Source organism: Panthera pardus, unplaced genomic scaffold (assembly GCF_024362965.1).
Source record: "Panthera pardus isolate Hobbes unplaced genomic scaffold, ASM2436296v1 HiC_scaffold_16, whole genome shotgun sequence".
Taxonomy (NCBI): Eukaryota; Metazoa; Chordata; class Mammalia; order Carnivora; family Felidae; genus Panthera; species Panthera pardus.
In genome coordinates, this window is record NW_026526721.1 from 123,959,321 (window position 1) to 123,979,384 (window position 20,064).

The 20,064-nt window shown below is 39.6% G+C and overlaps 1 protein-coding gene across 3 annotated transcripts in view; it reads right to left on the reverse strand.

Annotated features, from left to right (window-relative positions):
- Nucleotides 1–20,064, reverse strand: part of ARMC8 (armadillo repeat containing 8) — a 107,356-nt gene that overhangs the window by 18,596 nt on the left and 68,696 nt on the right. For all 3 annotated transcript variants that reach the window (XM_019437596.2, XM_019437577.2, XM_019437587.2), the window contains 6 exons: nucleotides 11,456–11,538; nucleotides 11,062–11,143; nucleotides 7,233–7,319; nucleotides 4,483–4,575; nucleotides 1,519–1,668; nucleotides 368–463 (listed from right to left, as the gene is read on the reverse strand). In XM_019437596.2, coding sequence (XP_019293141.1) covers nucleotides 368–463; nucleotides 1,519–1,668; nucleotides 4,483–4,575; nucleotides 7,233–7,319; nucleotides 11,062–11,143; nucleotides 11,456–11,538 — 591 coding nt within the window. The remainder of the gene's footprint in view (nucleotides 1–367; nucleotides 464–1,518; nucleotides 1,669–4,482; nucleotides 4,576–7,232; nucleotides 7,320–11,061; nucleotides 11,144–11,455; nucleotides 11,539–20,064) is intronic.

Genomic DNA, 20,064 nt, shown 5'->3' on the forward strand with positions numbered 1-20,064 from the left:
AGTGCATGGTGGATATAGAAAGCTGGAAATGATGAGTCCTGGAGAGTGGATTCACTCTGGGATGATCAAAGGTGATATCCCTATATATACAGGACAGTGTGCACAGTGCATGACACAGAGGGTGAAACTACAGACTCTGGTAATGTTATCTTCTATTCTGGGAGGAGGAATTCTTGAAGACAGTTTCAGGGGTGATGGAGGATCTTTCTTCTCAAATCTTGCTGGTCTCTACAGCACCTCTGATCTCAGCAATCTATCTTTCGCAGATCTGAATATTCAGGAGACTCCTAATGAGGATCCTTCTTGATATTCACACGTAGAAGATTTTCCTCAGGGGAAAATAAAAGGGGGTGGGGGGGACACATACCTGCTCTTTGACCTCAATGTTATGCTCTCCTTCCAGAATAAGGGTGACGGCTTGCATAATTTGCTTCCCATGTGTACTCATTATTTTATCTATATGCTGCAAAATAATGGAAAACCCATAATTATTATCTGGGGAACAGAGAAAAACACCATAGAAAAGAACAGAAAGCTTCTCAAAGTTAAACAATATAATACATAACTGCTTGAAAGAGAACTGCATATAGAACTAGATACCAATGGATAGTGTTTATCATAGTATAAAACTGCATTTTGCCTTCTCTCTCTCCCCCTCTCTCTATATGTGTACACATATACATATAGAGATATACATTATGTACACACACATACATATATATTTTACATTTTTCTGGATGACTTGAAGATAAAGAGAACACAGACTTGGCCTGATAGAATACAGGACTGCAATCACTGGGGATCCTCAAGCCCAAAGATATTAAAGAAAAAGGAATTTTAAAAATGTATGGGGAAGGGGGAGAAGCCAGAGACATGGAAAATATGGCACAGATTTACTAACACCCTGGCGCACAAATGTGCGAATAAGGCTCAGGAAACAAGTGAGACACAAAGGAACCACCATGGTTCATCTACCTGAATGTCACTGACACTGTTGTTCATGGAACATTAGAGAATAAGGAGAGGGACCCCACGAGGCTCAGCCTCTCCTGCTTTGACATATACCCACTATTCCCCATGCTGACATCTTCAGAGGTCAATCCAGTAAATGTTGGCAGGGTGAGGAGCTATCTATGGAATAGCACTGAGAAGGATTCTTTAAAGGGAAAGAAGCAGAGGCCCCAGAGGTAAGTGATTTAGGCAGATGAGAAAACCCACTCTGGCCAGCAAACCAAGTAAGAATAAAGTGACATATTAAGGCCGGCTCACATCTAGCATGGAGTAAGGAGAGGGAGACAGGACAGGCAGTGGAGGAGTGGAGGGTCAGGTGGCTATATGGTAAAGCAGCTCCCAGAACACCTATGCAAGTGATATTGATACTAACTTCAAACTTCTTTGGAAAGGGGCAGCATTTGAATCACTTCTGGGCAGATATCGATGGGAACAGTGAGGGTGGGCAACGTTTCGCACTGCATATGCAGGGGTAGTTCATCTGGAAACCTGGATGATTTTACTTACAGGCCGAGTAGAGAGGAGATTTCTAAGAAGTCCCAATGTCTTCATCAGCACATTCAAATCTGAATCTGATAATAACCGGAATAGCTGTTCAGTACTCAAGCTTCGTAAAATATCTGCTTTTATTTTTTGTTCAGCCTGAAATGCCATATTCTGAAAGGATTAAAGAAGTTTCAAGAATCATGCATAATTTGCTTTATTATATTTTAATAGTAACTCTGATAATTTTCAAAGTAAAAATAAAAGCTGCAGACATCCTTAAATTTAAGTCACATTATGTTTCTGAATCCTGTTAATCGCTTATTAATTATATCAAGAGAAAGATAACTATAACTCCTATATACCCTCCTGTATAAGGAATATGACCACTTCCTGATATGGGCATTTGAGTGTCTTAAGATTTGTCAAATAAATACAAAATCTACTGTTAGTTTTAAAAAATTATTCAATTTACTTAGACTAAAAAAGGAAAAAAACCCAAACAAAAAACCAGTTCACCCATTTCTCCCACCACTGCCTCTGGCAACCACCAATCTATTATCTGTATCTATGAGCTTGATTAATTTTGTTTTTTTTTAATTTTTATTTTTTAAATTTATTTTTGAGAGAGAGTGCAAGTAGGGAAGGGGCAGAGAGAGGGGGACAGAGGATCTGAAGTGGGCTCTGCACTAACAGCAGAGAGAGCTTGATGTGAGGCTTAAACTCACGAACTGTGAGATCATGACCTGAGCCCAAGTCAGATTCTCAACTGACTGAGCCACCCAGGCACCCCTGAGCTTGGTTACTTTCGAGAAATCTTTCTGGTTATCAAATTGCCTTCTGTGCACTTCAATAACAAAATTACTGCTAATGACTGTACTGTGCCACCCATTTTGAGAATAACTAAAAAGGACTTCCATATTATGGGTTCAAGTTAGTAGTGGATTTTGTTAACTTTACCAGCACTGAAACACCTAGTATATTCACAGTACTATGCTAGGGTTGATATGGCTGGGTTATATTATATAGGAAGCTCTTCAAGGGGTAGGAGGTGAACCCAAATTACTAGCAACTCCAGATGGCTGGTGTCTATTTTGCTCCTTTTTCTCCTTCCTGCACAAATTATGGCTTACCCCAGCTTAACCTGAAGCTATAAAAACATCTGAAGAAAATAAAAACACAGCAAATTCCAAATAACTTGTAAATCAACTTCTGGTACAAAAATCTCTTGTAAACTACAGACTTATTATAATACGTGGTTACTGCCCTACAGGAACTTATTTTTAATTAAGGACCTAAGACATGCGAAAGATGAAGTTACCTAATGACACAAGGTGGCATGGCAGAGTAAAAAGAGTACTGGGCTGTGTCACAAAGACCCAAGCCAGGGGCGCCTAGGTGGCTCAATCAGTTAAGCAACTGACTTCAACTCAGGTCATGATTTCACGGTTCGTGAGTTGAGCCTTGCATCAGACTCTGTGCCGACAGCTCAGAGCCTGGAGCCTGCTTTGGAATCTGCATCTCACTCTCTCTCTGACCCTCCCCTGCTCACACTCTGTCTCTCCAAAAAAAAAAAAAAAAACTCAAGCCAAAGATGATTCCAGGATTTGATATTTGGTGGGCAGAGAAGAAAGCAGCAGCTGGTTATACGGTGACTAAGGAGAATAAGATAGTTAATATGGATGAGGGATGGGATAAGTTCAATTTTCAACAATAAATTGTACATGTCAGGGAGGCCACAAATGAAGTCTCACAGGCCATTTAAGTGATAGACCTGGGAAACAAGGGACAATTCTGTTTGGGTATATATATTTCAAAGTAACTTCTATTAGGGGACGGTGAAACCATGAGAGTAGGTGAAGTCCCTGAAACTCAAGTGTAAAGGGAATTGGAACCTGGGTACTGAAACTGGGGAAACATTCCCTGAGAAGGAGGTTAAAAAGGTGGCTGGGAAGAAAGTGAGGTTTTTTTTTTAAAAAAAAAAAAAAAAAAAGCTAACTCCTGGGAAAGAGTCTCAAGAAAGAGAAGTGCTAACAGGTGATGCAAAGTTTAAGAGAAAAATACCCGAAACTATTGGATTCGGTGTTTGCTTAGAAGATGATTATTTCTATCACAAAGTTTGTCTGAAAAAACAGCAGATATACATGGAACAGGAAGAAGAATATGAGTCTGAAACAGGTTCAGAACCTTTTGTCATCACTTATTACTTGTGACAACCTGGATGATTCATTTACCCTCCAAGTCCCAGTTTCCCAATTATAAAGTGGATATAAACCAATATAACTCAAAACAAGAATTAGAGATAAAACACAGTGCTTAGTGTCTGATGCATAGTAACTAAATTGTAAGTACTATAATTATATTTGAAGAAATCCGTGTAGGATTTTCATTTTCAATTTCAACAAATTTTATTTTAATAAATCTTAAGGAAAAATGGTTATTGACTTCATAGTTATAAAGTTTTATAATTTAGATTATCACAAATTATTTACTAGAAGTTGTTAAGAAATTATTCAGCACTTATGCATTGTTCTGTTACACTGGGCAAGTTACTTAATCACTCTGTGCTTGAGTTTACTTGTCTGTGAAATATGAATACTCCTAGCTTATTTCAGAGTTGTTATAAAGAGCAAAGGAGACATGAAAGGGCTTTGTAAAGCAGGTAGCTTAAGGCAGGTATCAATATATTCATGGTAAGGAAAATTGGCTTTCTCCATGTTTGATGTCCAGTTTCAACATGTATCCACTTTCCTTAATAATAAAATGGGAGAACTGTGGCACCCAGTGGACGTGCAACTTGCTTCTATTCAAATCTGAAAGTTGACTACTCAGTCTTCCAGGTCCTCGGTCATTAGAAAACTGGGCCAAAATAACCTTTTTTAAAAAGCAGATTGCAGACATCTCAAATTACACATTCTTTAGTTCTTACTTTGATAACAGCTCCATTCTCTTTGTAAATGACGACATATATAAAAGAACGAAACGTACCATTAAAGCCCAAATTCCATTCACTCGCAAAGCGGGATTTTCACTTTGGGTTAATCCACAAAGTAGTTCCACAGCTCCGGATTCTAAAATTGGCTATGATTGGAAAGGAAAAATGCACAGTTTTAAAGTCAGGTTTGCGACTGAATGTGTATAGACCCTGGCACTCTGTCTTTGGTTTCTTTCCTACTCTCACCCAACTCCAAGCGACTTTCACAAGGATACAAAAATTACCTTGAGAAGGGTAAGAGAAGAACAGTTCTTAATAATTCCAACACTAAAAATAGTCCCAGTCATTTCTCTTTTCTATGTAGTTCTGAACGACTCCGGAGTTGTCTTAATTTCTGTACATTCCACACATGACCTTATGATTCCACTATCTAATTCCACATTCTCATGCTCACTGTCATTTGAGATGCTCACTCCCTGCCTGCTGCACACATGTATCCCACGTGTTCTTTACCTGCTGGGACTATGACAACATGGTGGCTTAGACGGAACTTACATAACCAAACTCTTCTTTCCAGATTGTCAATGTTATTCCAAACATGCCGCAGAACCCATCTTTTAGAACTACTGTCAGGACTACCTATGAATGGTACAAACAAAACTGCCGCATACTTTTATAATCATACCACGTTTTACATCTAACATAGCATACTTTATTACTTCGGATCCTTGGCTGAAAACAGGTTTAATAACTTCTAAAAAAAAAAAATTCACACCTTAGAGGAAAGATCTGTCACCAAAGAATGCTTAAAAGGCTACCTTTCAAGTGGGTTCCAGAACTGTCTTAAGCAATCCAGACTTACACAGGGGAAAAAAAGGGCAGTGCTTTTCAAAAATTTTTGGAAAAGGGTACACATTCCTCCACTTGTACAAATTGGTTTTGTTCTTTTTGAAACCTTTTTTGAGTATGGTGGACACAAAATATTACATTGTTTCAGTTGTACAACAGTGATTCAACAAGTTTATATATACATCATGCTATGTGTACAGCCCATCACCATATAATGCTATTACAATACCTGTCACTCCTGAGACTCGTTCCACAACTACAAGCCTGTGTCTCCCAATTCCCTTTCATCCATTTTGCCCGTCTCCCCACCTCCTGTTTTGTTTTTTATTTGGAAGTAACTTCAAACTCATAAAGCAGCAAGAATAGTATAAGGTACTTCCACTTATTCTTTTCCCAGATTCAACAATTTTTAACATTTTGCTGTATTTGCTGTATCATTATCTCTCTCCTTCTGTATGCCCATATCCACATTTACCTTTTTCCGAACAATTTGAAAGTAGAGCATATACCCCTCATACTTCAGTATGTATTTCCTAAGTACAAAGATGTTCTCTTAGATAACTACAGAGCAGTTACCAAATTCAGAGAAATTAACGTTAAAACAATACTTTTATCAAATCTATAGTCCGTGTGTCAATTTTGTCAACTAGCCTAATAAATGCTTTTATAGCATTTCCTTCCCTTGCAGTTCAGGGTCCAGTTTATTTTTAATATTAAAAAAATGGGGGCACCTGAGAGGCTCAGTCGTTAAGTGTTAACTCTTGATTTTGGCTCAGGTCATGACCTCACGGTTCCTAAGTTCGTGCCCTGTTTCACAGTGATAGGGCAGAGCCTGAATGGGATTCCCTTGCTCCATCTTTCTCTGCCTCTCCCCCGCTTGTGCACATGTGCATGCACGCTCCTTTTCTCAAAATAAACTTAAAAATTTTCTTTAATTAAAAAAAAAAAAAATCAATCACATTAATGATCCTGTGCCTGAGCTCATCTACCTCACTTCTAACCAGATCCTGACTATATATTTGGAAGGTAGATCTGAGGCAACAGAAGAGCTGTTTGGGATGATAAATGGTATTGTACTGACTGCAATCAGATCATCATCATGCCAAGAACCCCAGGACCAGGGCAGAGAAAAACAGATGGAAACTATGGCATCCTGTCTAGACTTTCTCTTCCTTCAGAATAACTCCCAGTCTCTCCCCGTTTGTTCCAAGATTTTTGCTGGCTGAATAACTGTCTCTGAACCTCCACCTTGTTACTAAATGCCTTCCTAATTATAGTCAAAAGCCTACAGGTGTTGCAATGCCAAAAAGAAACTCAACAAAAATGGAACTACTAAATAAAGGGTAGTGGCTAACCCTTGGCTCGCAACTGGGCAGACCAGAGATATTTTCACATAATAAAACTAACTTTATAAGGCTCCTTCCCTCCTTTATTAAAGCTTATTGTAGTTTTCCCTAGTCTAAAAACAATACATACACATGTAATTTGTAAAACGTATAAAAGGGAAAAATATTCCCACTTGCAACCCCTCCCCAAACAACTACCATTAACATTAAACATTAAAAAGATGATTTTCCAATGGCAGCAGTTATTTCCTTGAAACGATTTCCAATCCTGGTTTATAAAATTGAGTCTTCATTTATTCTTTAGTATATACAGTTTGAAAATAGTCTATTACTTTTGTAATTATTCCTTACATTTGCAGTTGTGGGCAGTTTAGGTTAACTCTAAGCTAAAATATCTTTTAAATAAGCTTCATATGCCAGACAGAAAAGGGAGAATAGGAAATTAAAACCGTATTTTGAAAAATGATTTAATTTGCATGCACACCCCTCATCAAACAATTCAGAAGTAGTTTTTAAACCCCAATCCTGCAATTTCAGTTAACTGCTATGAAAATTATTTGACTAAGCTCTAGACTGGGCAAAGCCTAGGAAGAGAAATTGATACTAACCTCTTTGCTTGGAGAAAATTCAAGAAGAAGATTACATAGCATGGAAGATGCTACTACTAGGATTTCATCTGGTGCATTTTGTAAAACCTATGGAATTTAAAAAAGGGATGCTATTAATGGTTTGGAACAATGAAGGTGAGATCATAAGAACAAATGAGAACCAAACACAATTTATCTTGTAATGTGACTTTTCATATCGGAGAAAGAGTTAGGAAAGATCCACTTGATACCGTGTCAAGCCTTACCTGGTGCTCTAATTATGACTAAGACCCTTGCACCTATCTTGCAGGAGAAGCTACAGCCCCACTGCCAGGATGGCAGGCGCTGCACAGAAAGAGACAAACACAAGTCAGGGAGGGGGTGCTCTATAGGACAAGTGTGAACACCATAGGATGGCTTTGGGACAAGTTAGCTCCATTTACTCCATCACATCAGACCACTTATGAAACCACAAAGTTGCCCTAGGGCCTGAAACGTTCTGATGTATGTTGTCTCTAGAAGGACCTGTTTGACCAAGAGCATGGATGAGTCAAGCTACTACACAGCTAGGGCAATGTGGGGACTCGTTTTCAGCACTGGAATCACAGCCCTGGTCCCAACCCTAATCCACTTACTAGATGTGCTCAAGTTTACTTAAATATGCTCAAGTTTACTTAACCTCTCTGAGTCTCTGAATTGAGGAAAACTGCACTTCCTTCGTAGGACTTTTGAAGATTAAATGTGATACGGTGAATGTTAAGGGAAGCAACATGAGAATAAAGAACACAGACTTCCTGAATGCAAACTTCAGTTCCAACACTAAATAAGTATACTAATTCCTTGGCTGTAAAGTGGGGGTAATGGTATTGTTGTGAGAATTAACATGTGAAAAAATTTTAGAACAGTAACTGGCACACAGAAATGCAAGTTTTTAAAGTTAATTTATTGTCATAACTGTTATCATCCACATATAACAGGTATGAAGTAAACAAACTGCCATGGACTCTCACTCAACTCGGAAGACAGCAAAGCACAATGACAAGTGTTAGTCACCATTAGCTGTTATCAGAACCTGTGGTTTCTAGATTCTAAGAGAGAAGGCTTCAGAAACACCACCACTTATATGGAATATCCACTTCAACTAAATCCTCTGCATCAGCGATCAGATCAGGATTGGACTCATGATCCCAAAAGGAATCTTAGAAGATCTAGTTATACAAACCGGAAATGGATCATCGCAAAAAAAAAATTCAGAGTTAAACATGTTATCTGCTTTCTTCAGCTAAATCAAGTCTGAAGTTCCCAAGAATAAGCAAGAATTACAAAATAGAAATGGTTCTTTTAAGATACCGCATTTTAACTCTCCTGTGCACCATTACCTAGTTGATGAAGATCAAATCTCATATATTATGCATCCTGATCTCTGTGTTTGCCACAACCCCCTCTGAGATTATGTATCTTCCCTTGCCATATCCTTCCCTTCCTATATCCCTCAGGTACACGCCCTACCCGTTCTTTAAGCTCGTCCCCATTCCACAAGCTCCCTTGAAGCCCTTCCAGTCAGAAGCTGTTCCATCTTCCTTTGAACACCTCCTGCCTTAGTTTCTGACCTTTCCTAGGACCCTTATCACGGCCCACTATTCAAATTCTTTGTGCAGCCATGCCAATCTCCTTTGCTATTAACAAGTTTAAGCTTCTTAAAGGACTAATCTATCTATGGTCTAATTTATCCTGGCCCCTATCAACTGAATGGCAGTGCACAAAAGGGGTGCTCAAAGAATGTGAATTAAGAAAAACAGGGGTGCCTGGGTGGCTCAGTTGGTTGAGTGTCCGACTTTGGCTCAGGTCATGATCTCAAGGCTTGTGAGTTTGAGCCCCGTGTCGGGCTCTGTGCTGACAGCTCAGAGCCTGGAGTCTGCTTCGGATTCTGTGTCTCCCTCCCTCTCTGGACCTCCCTCGTTCATGCTCTGTCTCTGTCTCTGTCTCTGTCTCTCTCTCTCAAGAATAAATAAAACATTTTAAAAAATTTAAAAAAAGGAAAACAATCATTTTGCAAAAATTATACTACTTAGAATCATTGGTAGAAATAAGTGAGTGCCTACCAAGGCTTTAAAAAGTTGCTTTAAGAACTGACTTTAAAAATACTATTCGTTGTTATATAGAGATTAATGCACTTTTATCGAGTTTTATTTTCAAATGAGGTAACAATGATAAAAACAGGATAGATTCTATGAAAATTTTAAAAGCATTACTCAATGTAGTGTAAGATATAACACTGAAATTCAGAAGCAGACATCTAACACTGACCAAACAGAATTTCACCAAAATAAGGACAAAAAATGATAACAAATAAAATTTTTAATTAAAATCAAATGCCTATTGTTCTATAGTTTGCTAACCAATAGTTGAAAACATAGCAAAGCAAAAGGGGAAAAAAATCAATAGCCATGCAAACAGCCTTTGAACAGAAACCTAAAAGTATCTGAAATAAATCAATGATTTACTTCCAAGCTTTTAGTATTACATTTTGTGCAACAAAGTAGTAGTTTGATACACTCACATGTACCCAAGTGAACGAAATCCTTCTACATGGCTCACCAAACCTTTGCCCAGGTAGAACTAGCTAGAAACAGCATGTTGTTCCATTTCTGATTCATATGAGCTGAGCAATTAGAGAAAATGGCTCCAGAGGAAATATTTGGGAATTATTTTGGGAAACAGGAGAGCATTAAAAAAAAAAAAGAATCTTGAATGGACAGAATCAATGAATCCAGATTATGCTACTATGAAAAAGGTGCCATCTAAAAACAAGAGTGCCGATCGCAAAACAGCCTTCCTGAAGAGAGCACTGGTCCAACTCTTTCACCTGGTGCTAATACCCCACCCCTCTACCACAGTATGAAGACATCCTTATGCTTCCTACCTACATGGACCATACACAGTGTTTCTGCTCATGCTGTTCCTCCCTCTGGAAAATCCTCCCGCCTTCCTTTTTTCCCCTCAAAGCCCCACTTCGTATTTTTCCTGCCTGAAGCCTCCCCTATTTCTACCACAATGATGTCTCTACTGTAACCTGAAGCTTTAAGATGAGAGCAAGTGGTCTGTAGTGTGCCCAGAGATTTTCATAGTAGGTACTGAAAAACAAAAACCAAAAACTTAAATGAAAAAATTCTGTCAATTAAATGCAAGGTGTATGATGACTTAAACAAAACAAAACAAAACAAAACAAAACAAAAAAATGGTGGACCAGAGACCAAGTTGACCTATGGTTCTGTAATATATTGGGGGGGGGGGGGGGAGGGGGAGGAGGGCGGACATCAGCAGCCACCTGATGCCTAGTTGAAGTCTTGATTCAGACTTATTTGGCCTGAACGACTTTTTTGTTTTTGGCCCTCAAGGAAAGCTGTAAGACCAAAGAAGTGATATTGGTGTAGAGAAGCAGAAGATAACACTGTGGTAAAAAAAAATATCCAGGGATTCCCAAAAGACTAGGAACAAGTTATATCTCTAAATGGCTGATTTCTTTCCTTCTTATAATTAAAAATTACAAAGACTTTGGATCAAGTCTAAAGTGTAATAATACCAAACATACAAGGAGATAAGATGAAAAACTAAACTTTCGTTTAAGAAAAGGTAACTAGGCACCTGTTTCCCTGTCACACTTGAGATGCTGACCCTGGAAACAGGTTCAGCAGACCTTGAGATGCTTACAACATCAGATTTGAGGAGATAAATATTCAAAATGCTTTAAACAAATATCAGCCCTGCTCCTAGACCGGGAGGGCGGTCAGCTACCTCAACTCACAAAAGACTCTGTGGGAATGGGTGCTGCTTGCTGCTTGCTTCTTACCTTCATTAAAGGTTTCCACACAGCATGATCCTGGAAACTGGTTCGAAGCTGCTGCACAGATCTAGATAAACTGTGCAAACATCTACAAAGAACAATCAAAATTAGCTTCAAAAGAAGCTCAAACTTTTACTTTTCAAACACACTGCTTGGCATTTCACTAATTACTGATATGCACTTCAAGTATATCTATAGACATTGTTAATTCAACTACTTCAGGGCTTCACGGGCTTTTCAAGCTAGCTTCTCTGTTAAACGATGCTACACACTGTATGAGTTCACCTGAGAATACTTTTGAATAACATTTGGATTCTGCGCTTACTCAGTGAAGGTCCGGAAAGGAAACAGGTTAAACACACGGCAAAGGGTTTTTATTCAGACCATTTAAAGCTCATACCTGACGGCAGCTAACCGCACCTTGACACTAGACTCAGACAAGCCAGTCACAATTCGGTCCATCATATTTTCAGTCTCAATGATCTGGAGAAAAAGGTTAATGCTGCATAAATAACAACAGGAAGACGACAAATTTCACTGCTTGTAAATGCAAGTATGTTAATATCCATTAGACGTTTAATGTTGTTTTTAGCAAGAGTTTTGACCCCTGGAACGATCATTTTGTGGTGGGGGCAGGCAGCTAGCTCATCAGAAAGGTAGTACTACCCACTAAGGACCTACCAGAATGATAGGCATTAAGGGGGCAGGTTTTTTGTTTATTTTTTACAAACACTGAAAACAGTAGCTACATGGCATAAATATTGCAGAGGTGTTGCGTAAATAGTATTGAGAAAAAGTAAAAGATATAACTGAATTATCATTGGGCAGGTTCCTGCCAGAGTGAGATTCTAGAAAAATCGTAGTCCACACTCAGCCCTTTATGAAATCTGCAAGTTTCTGACAGAGCCAACCTGTGACTACTTTCTTACCAAGAATGGAAACTAAATATTTAGAAAAGTAACCCCTGCCATCTTTTTACTGTAACTCTATGTCCTGTTACTGCAGTCAGAAAGCTTTTTTTTGTTTTTTAATTTAAAAACAAGATAGCTTACAATCTTCCTTCATTTAAGCAATGTATACATACAAAATAAATACTGTGTGGAAGAAATTAAACTTAACTTGTGTGGTCCTATGGACAAACCATATATTAGAAACAATACTAACACAATCCCAACAAAAATGTTAACAAAAAACCTAATATTCGTTAAGTACGTCTATGTGCTAGGCATTGTGCTAATAAGCTTATTACATTATCTGATTTAACCCCTTTTCAGGAATTATTATGATTATTCTCATCAGCATATTGGGAAACTGAGGATTCTAGATGATATAGAGTTTGCCTGGGATTACAAAACTGAGAGGAACCGAGGCATCTGACTCCAGAGTCCTGATGCTTAGCCATGCTTGTGATATGGCTGTGGCTACAGAAGTGTGCCTGTGTTCACAAGGTTGTCCCCAACATGAGTGACACATTAATGGGAGTTCTTACTCCCACCTAGGAGAACACCTGTCTGGGAGAACACTTGGAAAGATCAACCTGGGGAGCTTAAAAAACAAAAACAAAAAACCTCAGGCCAATTAAATCAGATTCTGTGGAGTAGGGCTCAGGCACCTGTTGGCAGAGTCCAGTGCGTAGCCAAGGCTAAGGATCACTGAGCTAGACCAAAATGACAGGAGTTAGAAGGCTGACCTCAGAACAGGAGCGGGTGGGAAATCTCCAGATGTTCAAGCCAAATGGGAAGAGAAAACAGTGTTGAAATTAACAGTGGTGGGGAGAAAAATACCAACTACTAAGAACATGGAACCATACTTTAGCTATGGAAGAGGAATAATTTTTTATGTATCAATTTGCAGGTTTCAAAGTGACAGAAGAAAACGTACATATTGATCTACTCCTCTCCCCAGACCAAATATAATCTCACCCTTACTTGTATGCACATCACCCTGTCCTGTTCCTTCTAGGCCCTCAGCTTCTATCTACTTTTGACCCTCACAGACCTTGCTCCCTGACCTGTATGCCCTGCTCAGATACACCACTTAGTAGGCAGATTCCCCGTTTCCCTATCCTTCCACCACTCATTCCTGCTTCATATCCCAGACCACTGATACTACAATGGAAGTCACCAAACCTGGCAGCCTGGTCTCAGTGTATGCTATCCCACCTCAGCAGGACCTTCATTCCTGGGTCCATCAGTGCTGCACTGACCGGCAAGAGATTCCAATATCCCCTAGGATGGTTGCTTCCTATTTCAAATTCTTCCCACCTCCTCATGCCCTAACTCCCTCTGTGCCCACCTCATTTTTGCAGGGACCTTGCTTTCTTCCTGGGACACAACTTCCTACTTCTCACTAATATGTCTCCAATAGTTCTCTTCACTCTTTGTTGAAGTGGGGTACTTCAAGCTCAAAGCCCTTCCACCCTGATCCAGCAACTACTTTCCACACCTCTTTCCTGCATCTTTATTCTGCCCCACCCCACTGGATCCTTCTCGAGCTACCCCACTGCCCATTTCCACCTCGACTTAAAAAAGACACAAGTGCCCAAACTTTAACCTCTTTAAGCTACAGTCCTCTCACTCCTTCCCTCCCTGAAATGGTCGCATGTCCCAAGGCTCTGCCCATCTCTCATCCTACGTATATGACAAGGCTGTGACTTCAAAATCAGCTTGATATTCCCTCATCTAAGATTCTTTATTCCAAGAATAAAGTGGTGGTGCCAAGGGGTGGGAGCATATGATTACTCTCCAAGAGCTGATTATTTTGAAGATGGTACTTTGGAGATGGAGAACACTTATTAGACTGGCTGCAGGTGCTTAGGAAACCTGATTAGGGGCAAGACTCGAAAGAAGCTTCTAGAGGCACCGGGGTGGCTCAGTCAGCTGGGCATCTGACTTCGGCTCAGGTCATGATCTCATGGTTCATGAGTTCGAGCCTCGTGTCAGGCTCTCTGCTGACAGGTCAGAGCCTCGAGCCTACTTCAGACTCTGTCTCCTTCTCTCTGCCCCTTCCCCACTCACACGCTCTCTCTCAAAAATAAACATGAAAAAAATTAAAAAAAAAAAAAAAAAAAAAGAGGCTCTAGATAATGTTTACTGGCCACATCCAGCCAAAATGTAAATCTGCCAAGGGACAAGTATAGCAATCATTAGGCATATAGATTTGCTCTATAATCTTGATCAACTCACTTGACCTCCCTGGGCCTTCAGTAAAATCAGGGAAGAGAGCAATGATTATTTGACTCCCCCCCCCCAAAAAAAATCACGTTAGATGGGGCAAAATTATCACATTGTTCAGAAGTGACATGGGAAACAAGGTACGGTAGAAAAGACAAGATAGTACAGGTCTAGTTAGACAGGAGGTCAAAATCAGGGAGCGGGTAATTAAGAGCAAACAGGGCACAGCTCCTATTTACATGCCCACATTTACTTATTCAGTAAATACCTGAATGCTAGACATGGTTTTAAAACTTGAAGACAAAATGGTGAGGGAGAGAAAGCCCTTGTTCCCACCAAACTTACAATGTAGGATAAGCAAGTGCAATGAACTATTTAATGAGTGCTATGACACTCTATGGAATCTATGGAAACTATGTTAGCAAAAAGCACTTTAGGGATGACAGGGGCCATACGGTTTAAGGCAGACAGAGTGAATTAAGCATCTACAAATGGTGAGAGGAAAAACATCCATTCTCAGACTAGGATGTTGTACTACTGGCTGGGAAATGGCCATCAATGACCTTACCCGAGAATATTGAGGCTTAGGCCAGCAGACAGTGGAGAACTATGTTAGCAAGGCAGTCATTATAACCATCAGAGCAGAGCCTCATGCTTTAAGTTTCCTGGGGGTGTGGTGAACGGTATTTTGGAGATGGAGAATAGGTATATTCTGGCTGCTAAACCTTTCCCCTGTGTTAGGATATAAAATAGTAGGACTATTTGGAGGTATCTTCTCTTTTATGTACAAGATGACCCTTCTTAGGTTACAGTCTATCCAAATGTCTACAGTAGGAGGCCTGGATTTGTAACCAAACTTGTTGTGGAGAGACTTTAGTAACCCTGCTAAAGTTCTCGAAAGCCCACTACTTGAATGCCTGGTCTACTTTCTCCATCAAGGTATCAGTCTAGGAGCAAAATAATGCAAACTCAGAATGTGAACCTAGGATTCCGATCCACAAAGGTATTCTAAGAGCCTATGTGAATGAGCGACATGATCTAACTATGGTTTTGCATTCTTGAGGGTACTGAGGTCATCTGTGCAGGGATAAAAGGAGCATGATAGTGAATATACTGACCAAAATAAAGATAAAAATGTGATTATAAGGCAGAGAAAGGTTTGGAATCAAATTCAGAGACAAAATTTTCAGGTCACCTGGGAAGGAGTTGGCATTGGCTGTTGCCATAGCACTATGACCCCCATGAAGGTCTAATAGAGTATCAGATAACTTTTTCAGACCTGGGGTTAGAAAGCCAAACACAATAAAACATGTTCTCCATGGTGCCTTTCAACAACTTCGGTACTGTGCTACAAAGCCTTGATAATGATGGAGAGCCAAGTCCCAGCCCCTGCAAAGGATTGGAGGTCTTTCCAGCCTATAAGAGCAATGCCAAGTAAAGCTTGAAATTGTTCTGCCTCATGATTCTTGCTGGAGATTCCCCAGCCATAGTTCAGCAAATATGCCCTATGGCACAGCTTGTGAATTTGCTTAAAAAAAAAAAAAATGGGAAGGAAAGGAGGGAGAAGTGCCTCTGTTACACAGACACTGTGCCTGACCAGGAATATAAGTAGTGGATGAACCTTCAGAGTGGAAGTGCCATTTCTTTCTTTGCTCTTCTCAGGGGCCTGGGTTATAAATTTAACTACAGAGTTAACTCATAAAAGAATGCTGCATTCTAAATTGATCAAGTTTTAGGTCAATGGACCAGGTGCTATGCATTTTTCTGCTGGTGTCTTTAGTCTTCATGACTACATGCTTTTGCTAAGCTTTTTTTCTCTGTCATTGTGGCTCTTGCAGGGGTAGATGAGGATCTGACACTTCTGTTATTGGGACAGGAGAACCCTATAGCCTGTGGGAGTAAAGGGCAGTCAGCCTAGAAGGTGCATGGGGGAAATGCAGAACCCAGATAATCCTAAGGTTCCTGGAACACAAGGGAATGTTAATAAGATGAAAATGGCCTTGGCTTATAAGGAAATTCCCTAGTCTTCAATGAGCTCTAGTGAACTCACATTCTAGTTGTGGCCAAGTCATATACCATCTTTTCCTCAGAGCATATGAAGAACTCGAAGAGTCAGAATTAAAAACAAGACCCAACAATTCTTCCAGCATGACCCTGGATGAAGCATTTTCCAGTACTAGCAACTTCAGATTGGACTTTGAACTGTGATTGAAACAGGTCAAGCAGAGGATGCGAAAACCAGGCAGATTCCTAGTGGTGTCAAGAAACTTCTTAGCTCAAAGTGGGTGGGTATGGAGTTAAGGGAGTTGGATGGTGAAGTGGGCATTTTCTTAACATCAATTATTTATGCTAATGTGCACAATGGCCAGGCAAATACAATTCAATTCCAGGTAGGCTAAATTCCAGAAAGTTTTAATAGAGGATGACAAGAGAGAACTGGTCAGAAACAGTGAAGACTTGGAATCAAACTCTGTAAGTCAGAAGAGGCAGTTCTAAGATCTAAGCAGTATGTTATTAAATCCAGAAAGTCTAGTTAAAGCAGCAGGGACTAGCAGCCAAGCAGGATGCAGCACATGGAGGTCAGGAAGAAAGAGTAGGTCTGACAAGGAAAAAGGATCTACAATAGACACTGAACCTATTAGGTATGGATGGCGACTCTTTCGTCTAATAAGCGTTGATGTAGAGGAGTCCCAGGGGCCACTATTTATGGTCTAGCCCCTCCTAAAACTTATTTTTCTAACGTCAGTGAAATCAAGAGACTCATTTTAGAAACAGGATATAGGCTGGAAGGATGGAGAGGGGCCATGAGATGACAAGACAGACCCTAAAGTGAGAGAAGCCTGTACAACCAGCTCATTTGGTGGACTGAGTGGAATCAACAGGGGTCTGGAGAGGGATCCATTCCTAAAAATGGAAAACCAAACTTTCCCTAGGTTTTAGGAAGTGACCATCCTGATTTTGCCACAGAATACTTAACCAAAAGACATGATGCCATGCATATCATGGAAATGCACTTAATATTTCTAATTCTTGAGTACATCCTTCACCAATTCCTTTATTAAAACAAAAGAGCAAAACACACACATACCCCAACAGCACATGGCCTCCCATGAAACACACAAGGGGCAGCTGCAACTCCTGCTCCTGAACAGGTTCAGCTGGAAAACCAATTCTCTGACTACACTCTTCTCAATGCCATTGAAAGTAGCAGACTTAACTATCTGAAAGAATTCAACACAGGTATGGTAATTTTTTGGTTGAAAAATGTTAAAATCTGAAGAGGATTTAGAAATAAATTCGTCCAACTTCTTTAGTTCATCAAAGAGGTCTCTGCAATTCAGGAAGATTAAGTCACTGGTCAAGGTTCTCTAGGCAAATGGGGACAGGGCTAGGGCTCCACTAGGTTTTCTTACTTCTAGTGTAAGGTCCATTCCACTTGTGCTTAAGGATGAGATTTTTGCTTAGCCTTAGTAACTAAATTGAGATCTGACTTGGAAAACCGGGGAAAAAAGAGAAGTTAAAAAGTTATCAGTGCTAAAAATAAATAAATACATACATAAAGTTATCAGTGATATGGAAACTACAGTCTATATACTGACATCCAAGGCCAATAAAAATTAGTACGCTATACAAAAGAGGTCATAGTTAATAAAATGAAGAGCGGGGGGGGGGGGGGGGGAACAGGTACAATTCACAGGGCCTCCAAAAAAGAAAATGACAAATCAATGATTTAGCTTGCCTGGGGGTAAAAATGCCAAAGGTTGAGAGAATGGAAGTCAATGGGGAAAAGATAAGCCAAAAAAACACTGTGAAGAGACCACAAGAGTTGAGTCCACTGACTTTTCCATTCAACTCCCTGATGATCTAATCTCCATTCTAGAATCAGGATCTAGCTTCCACAGATACTACCTAAATAGAACTAATACTCTACTGTTCTCAGGCCAGAAGCTCCATTTGTTCTAGATGAGAACAGTAGACTTCCCACCCACAGCCTATTCTCTGTGATATCTTTGCCACTGGTCCAATGTACAATTTTCTAACATTTTCCTCAAGCAAATATTTTTAAAATAAAGGGGAGCTTTTACCAAAGGCTCTTTTTTTCTACAAGAGCTTCTCTTAGGACAAATCACTGATCAACACATATTCTGGAGTCTCACTAAACATTTTACAAAGTATTTCTTCCATTCTCTCAGTCTTCCATCATTCTCTACTCCCACATTTATACCAAATTTCTCTAACTTCATGATCTTAGGAGGTAGGGAGTGGCAGGAGATAGTTATCTTCTCTGAGGCAGAGAAGCGAAAGACCAAGCATTCTAACAGTTGATCCTCAGGGCCTCATTTTCTTCCTTTCTCTGGAAGGCAGTGAACTAAATTAACACCTAACCCCTCCTATAGGCCTAATGGGAACAACAGCACTTCACTTTAAGAGTGGAAGTCAAGGTGGAAGGGGTTCTTAGGGTGGGCCCATTCTAAAGCTTCTATATTTCATTCTTGCTTTTAAGTCCCTTTAGGTAGTATTTTGTAATTTCTACCTCAGGACCTTTTTCTCTTAATAGCTGAGCAACTTTCACTTATGTTAAATGTTTAGAAGAAATACTCAAAATTCTTAACTTTTCTGTGCTTTGGAAAGAAGTGGGATCTCTCTCTTGGCCCAACTTCTTTTTCCCCTAAAACCAAACACAGTGTGTCAGAAATACTTATGATGTCTAAAAATAGATCAACACTATGGAAAAATATTTCTCTATATATAAGTTTTATTTTTAAAGCTCAATCATCAACTTAATGGAAGGACAAAAATAGCTGCTGACTTATATTGGTACATAAATAAAACCATTAAAAATTACTTCTCAAATAACAGAACTAGAAACTTCCTTTCCATCTTTTACTGTTTTCCATGGATCTGAATAATGGATTGCCAAGAACTGTGCAAACAATGGCTCTGCTCAGCCCCTATTCCTCTATATACACAGCCATGCATGCAACAGTGTTGATTATCCCATAGGTTGGCTGGCTGAGTTTTAATGTCCAGACATACACAATTTATTCAATAAACACAAGCATAGCATCTACTATTTGCCAGGTAATGCTTCTATGGAGTTTATATTCTAGTTACGAACATTATAGTTTAACAACGGATAACTATTAAAAGAAGATACAAGTTGCCTTAAGTTTAAATCTGTTCTATAAGAAAGCTATCTTGGGGCGCCTGAGTGGCTCAGTCGGTTAAGCATCCCGACTTTGGTTCAGCTCATGATCTCACGGTTAGTGAGTTCAAGCCCTGTGTCGGATTCTGTGCTGACAGCTCAGAGCCTGGAGCCTGCTTCAGACTGTGTCTCCGTCTGTCTGCCCCTCTGCTGCTTGCACTCTCTCACATTGTCTCCAAAATAAATAAACATTAAAAAAAAGTTTTTATAAGAAAGCTATCTACAAAATAAAAGCTGAAACAGGACTTGTCTGACATTAATTCTGGATGCTTCCTTTCTAGAACGCTAGTTTACAATGTGATCACATCTAGACAGTGCCCTTAGAAAAACATTTCCAAATGATGTAGAACAGAGATATGAAGATCCTTCATTCTGTGGGTCACAACTTCTGAAAATGATTTTAATATTTTACAAGGGGAAGGTGAAGCTGCTTTCAAATAAACTTTTTCCCCACAAATAAACCCTTATTTGAGATGGACTATTATATAAGAGATGGACTCTTCCAGACTCATTCATAATAACTATTTTAATTACAGCTGTATCTTAATCATATCTGGCTGTACCGATCATGATAAAATTGGCTTTCAATGTAGACAATGCTTTTTACTGCACACATAAGGTACTGGAATT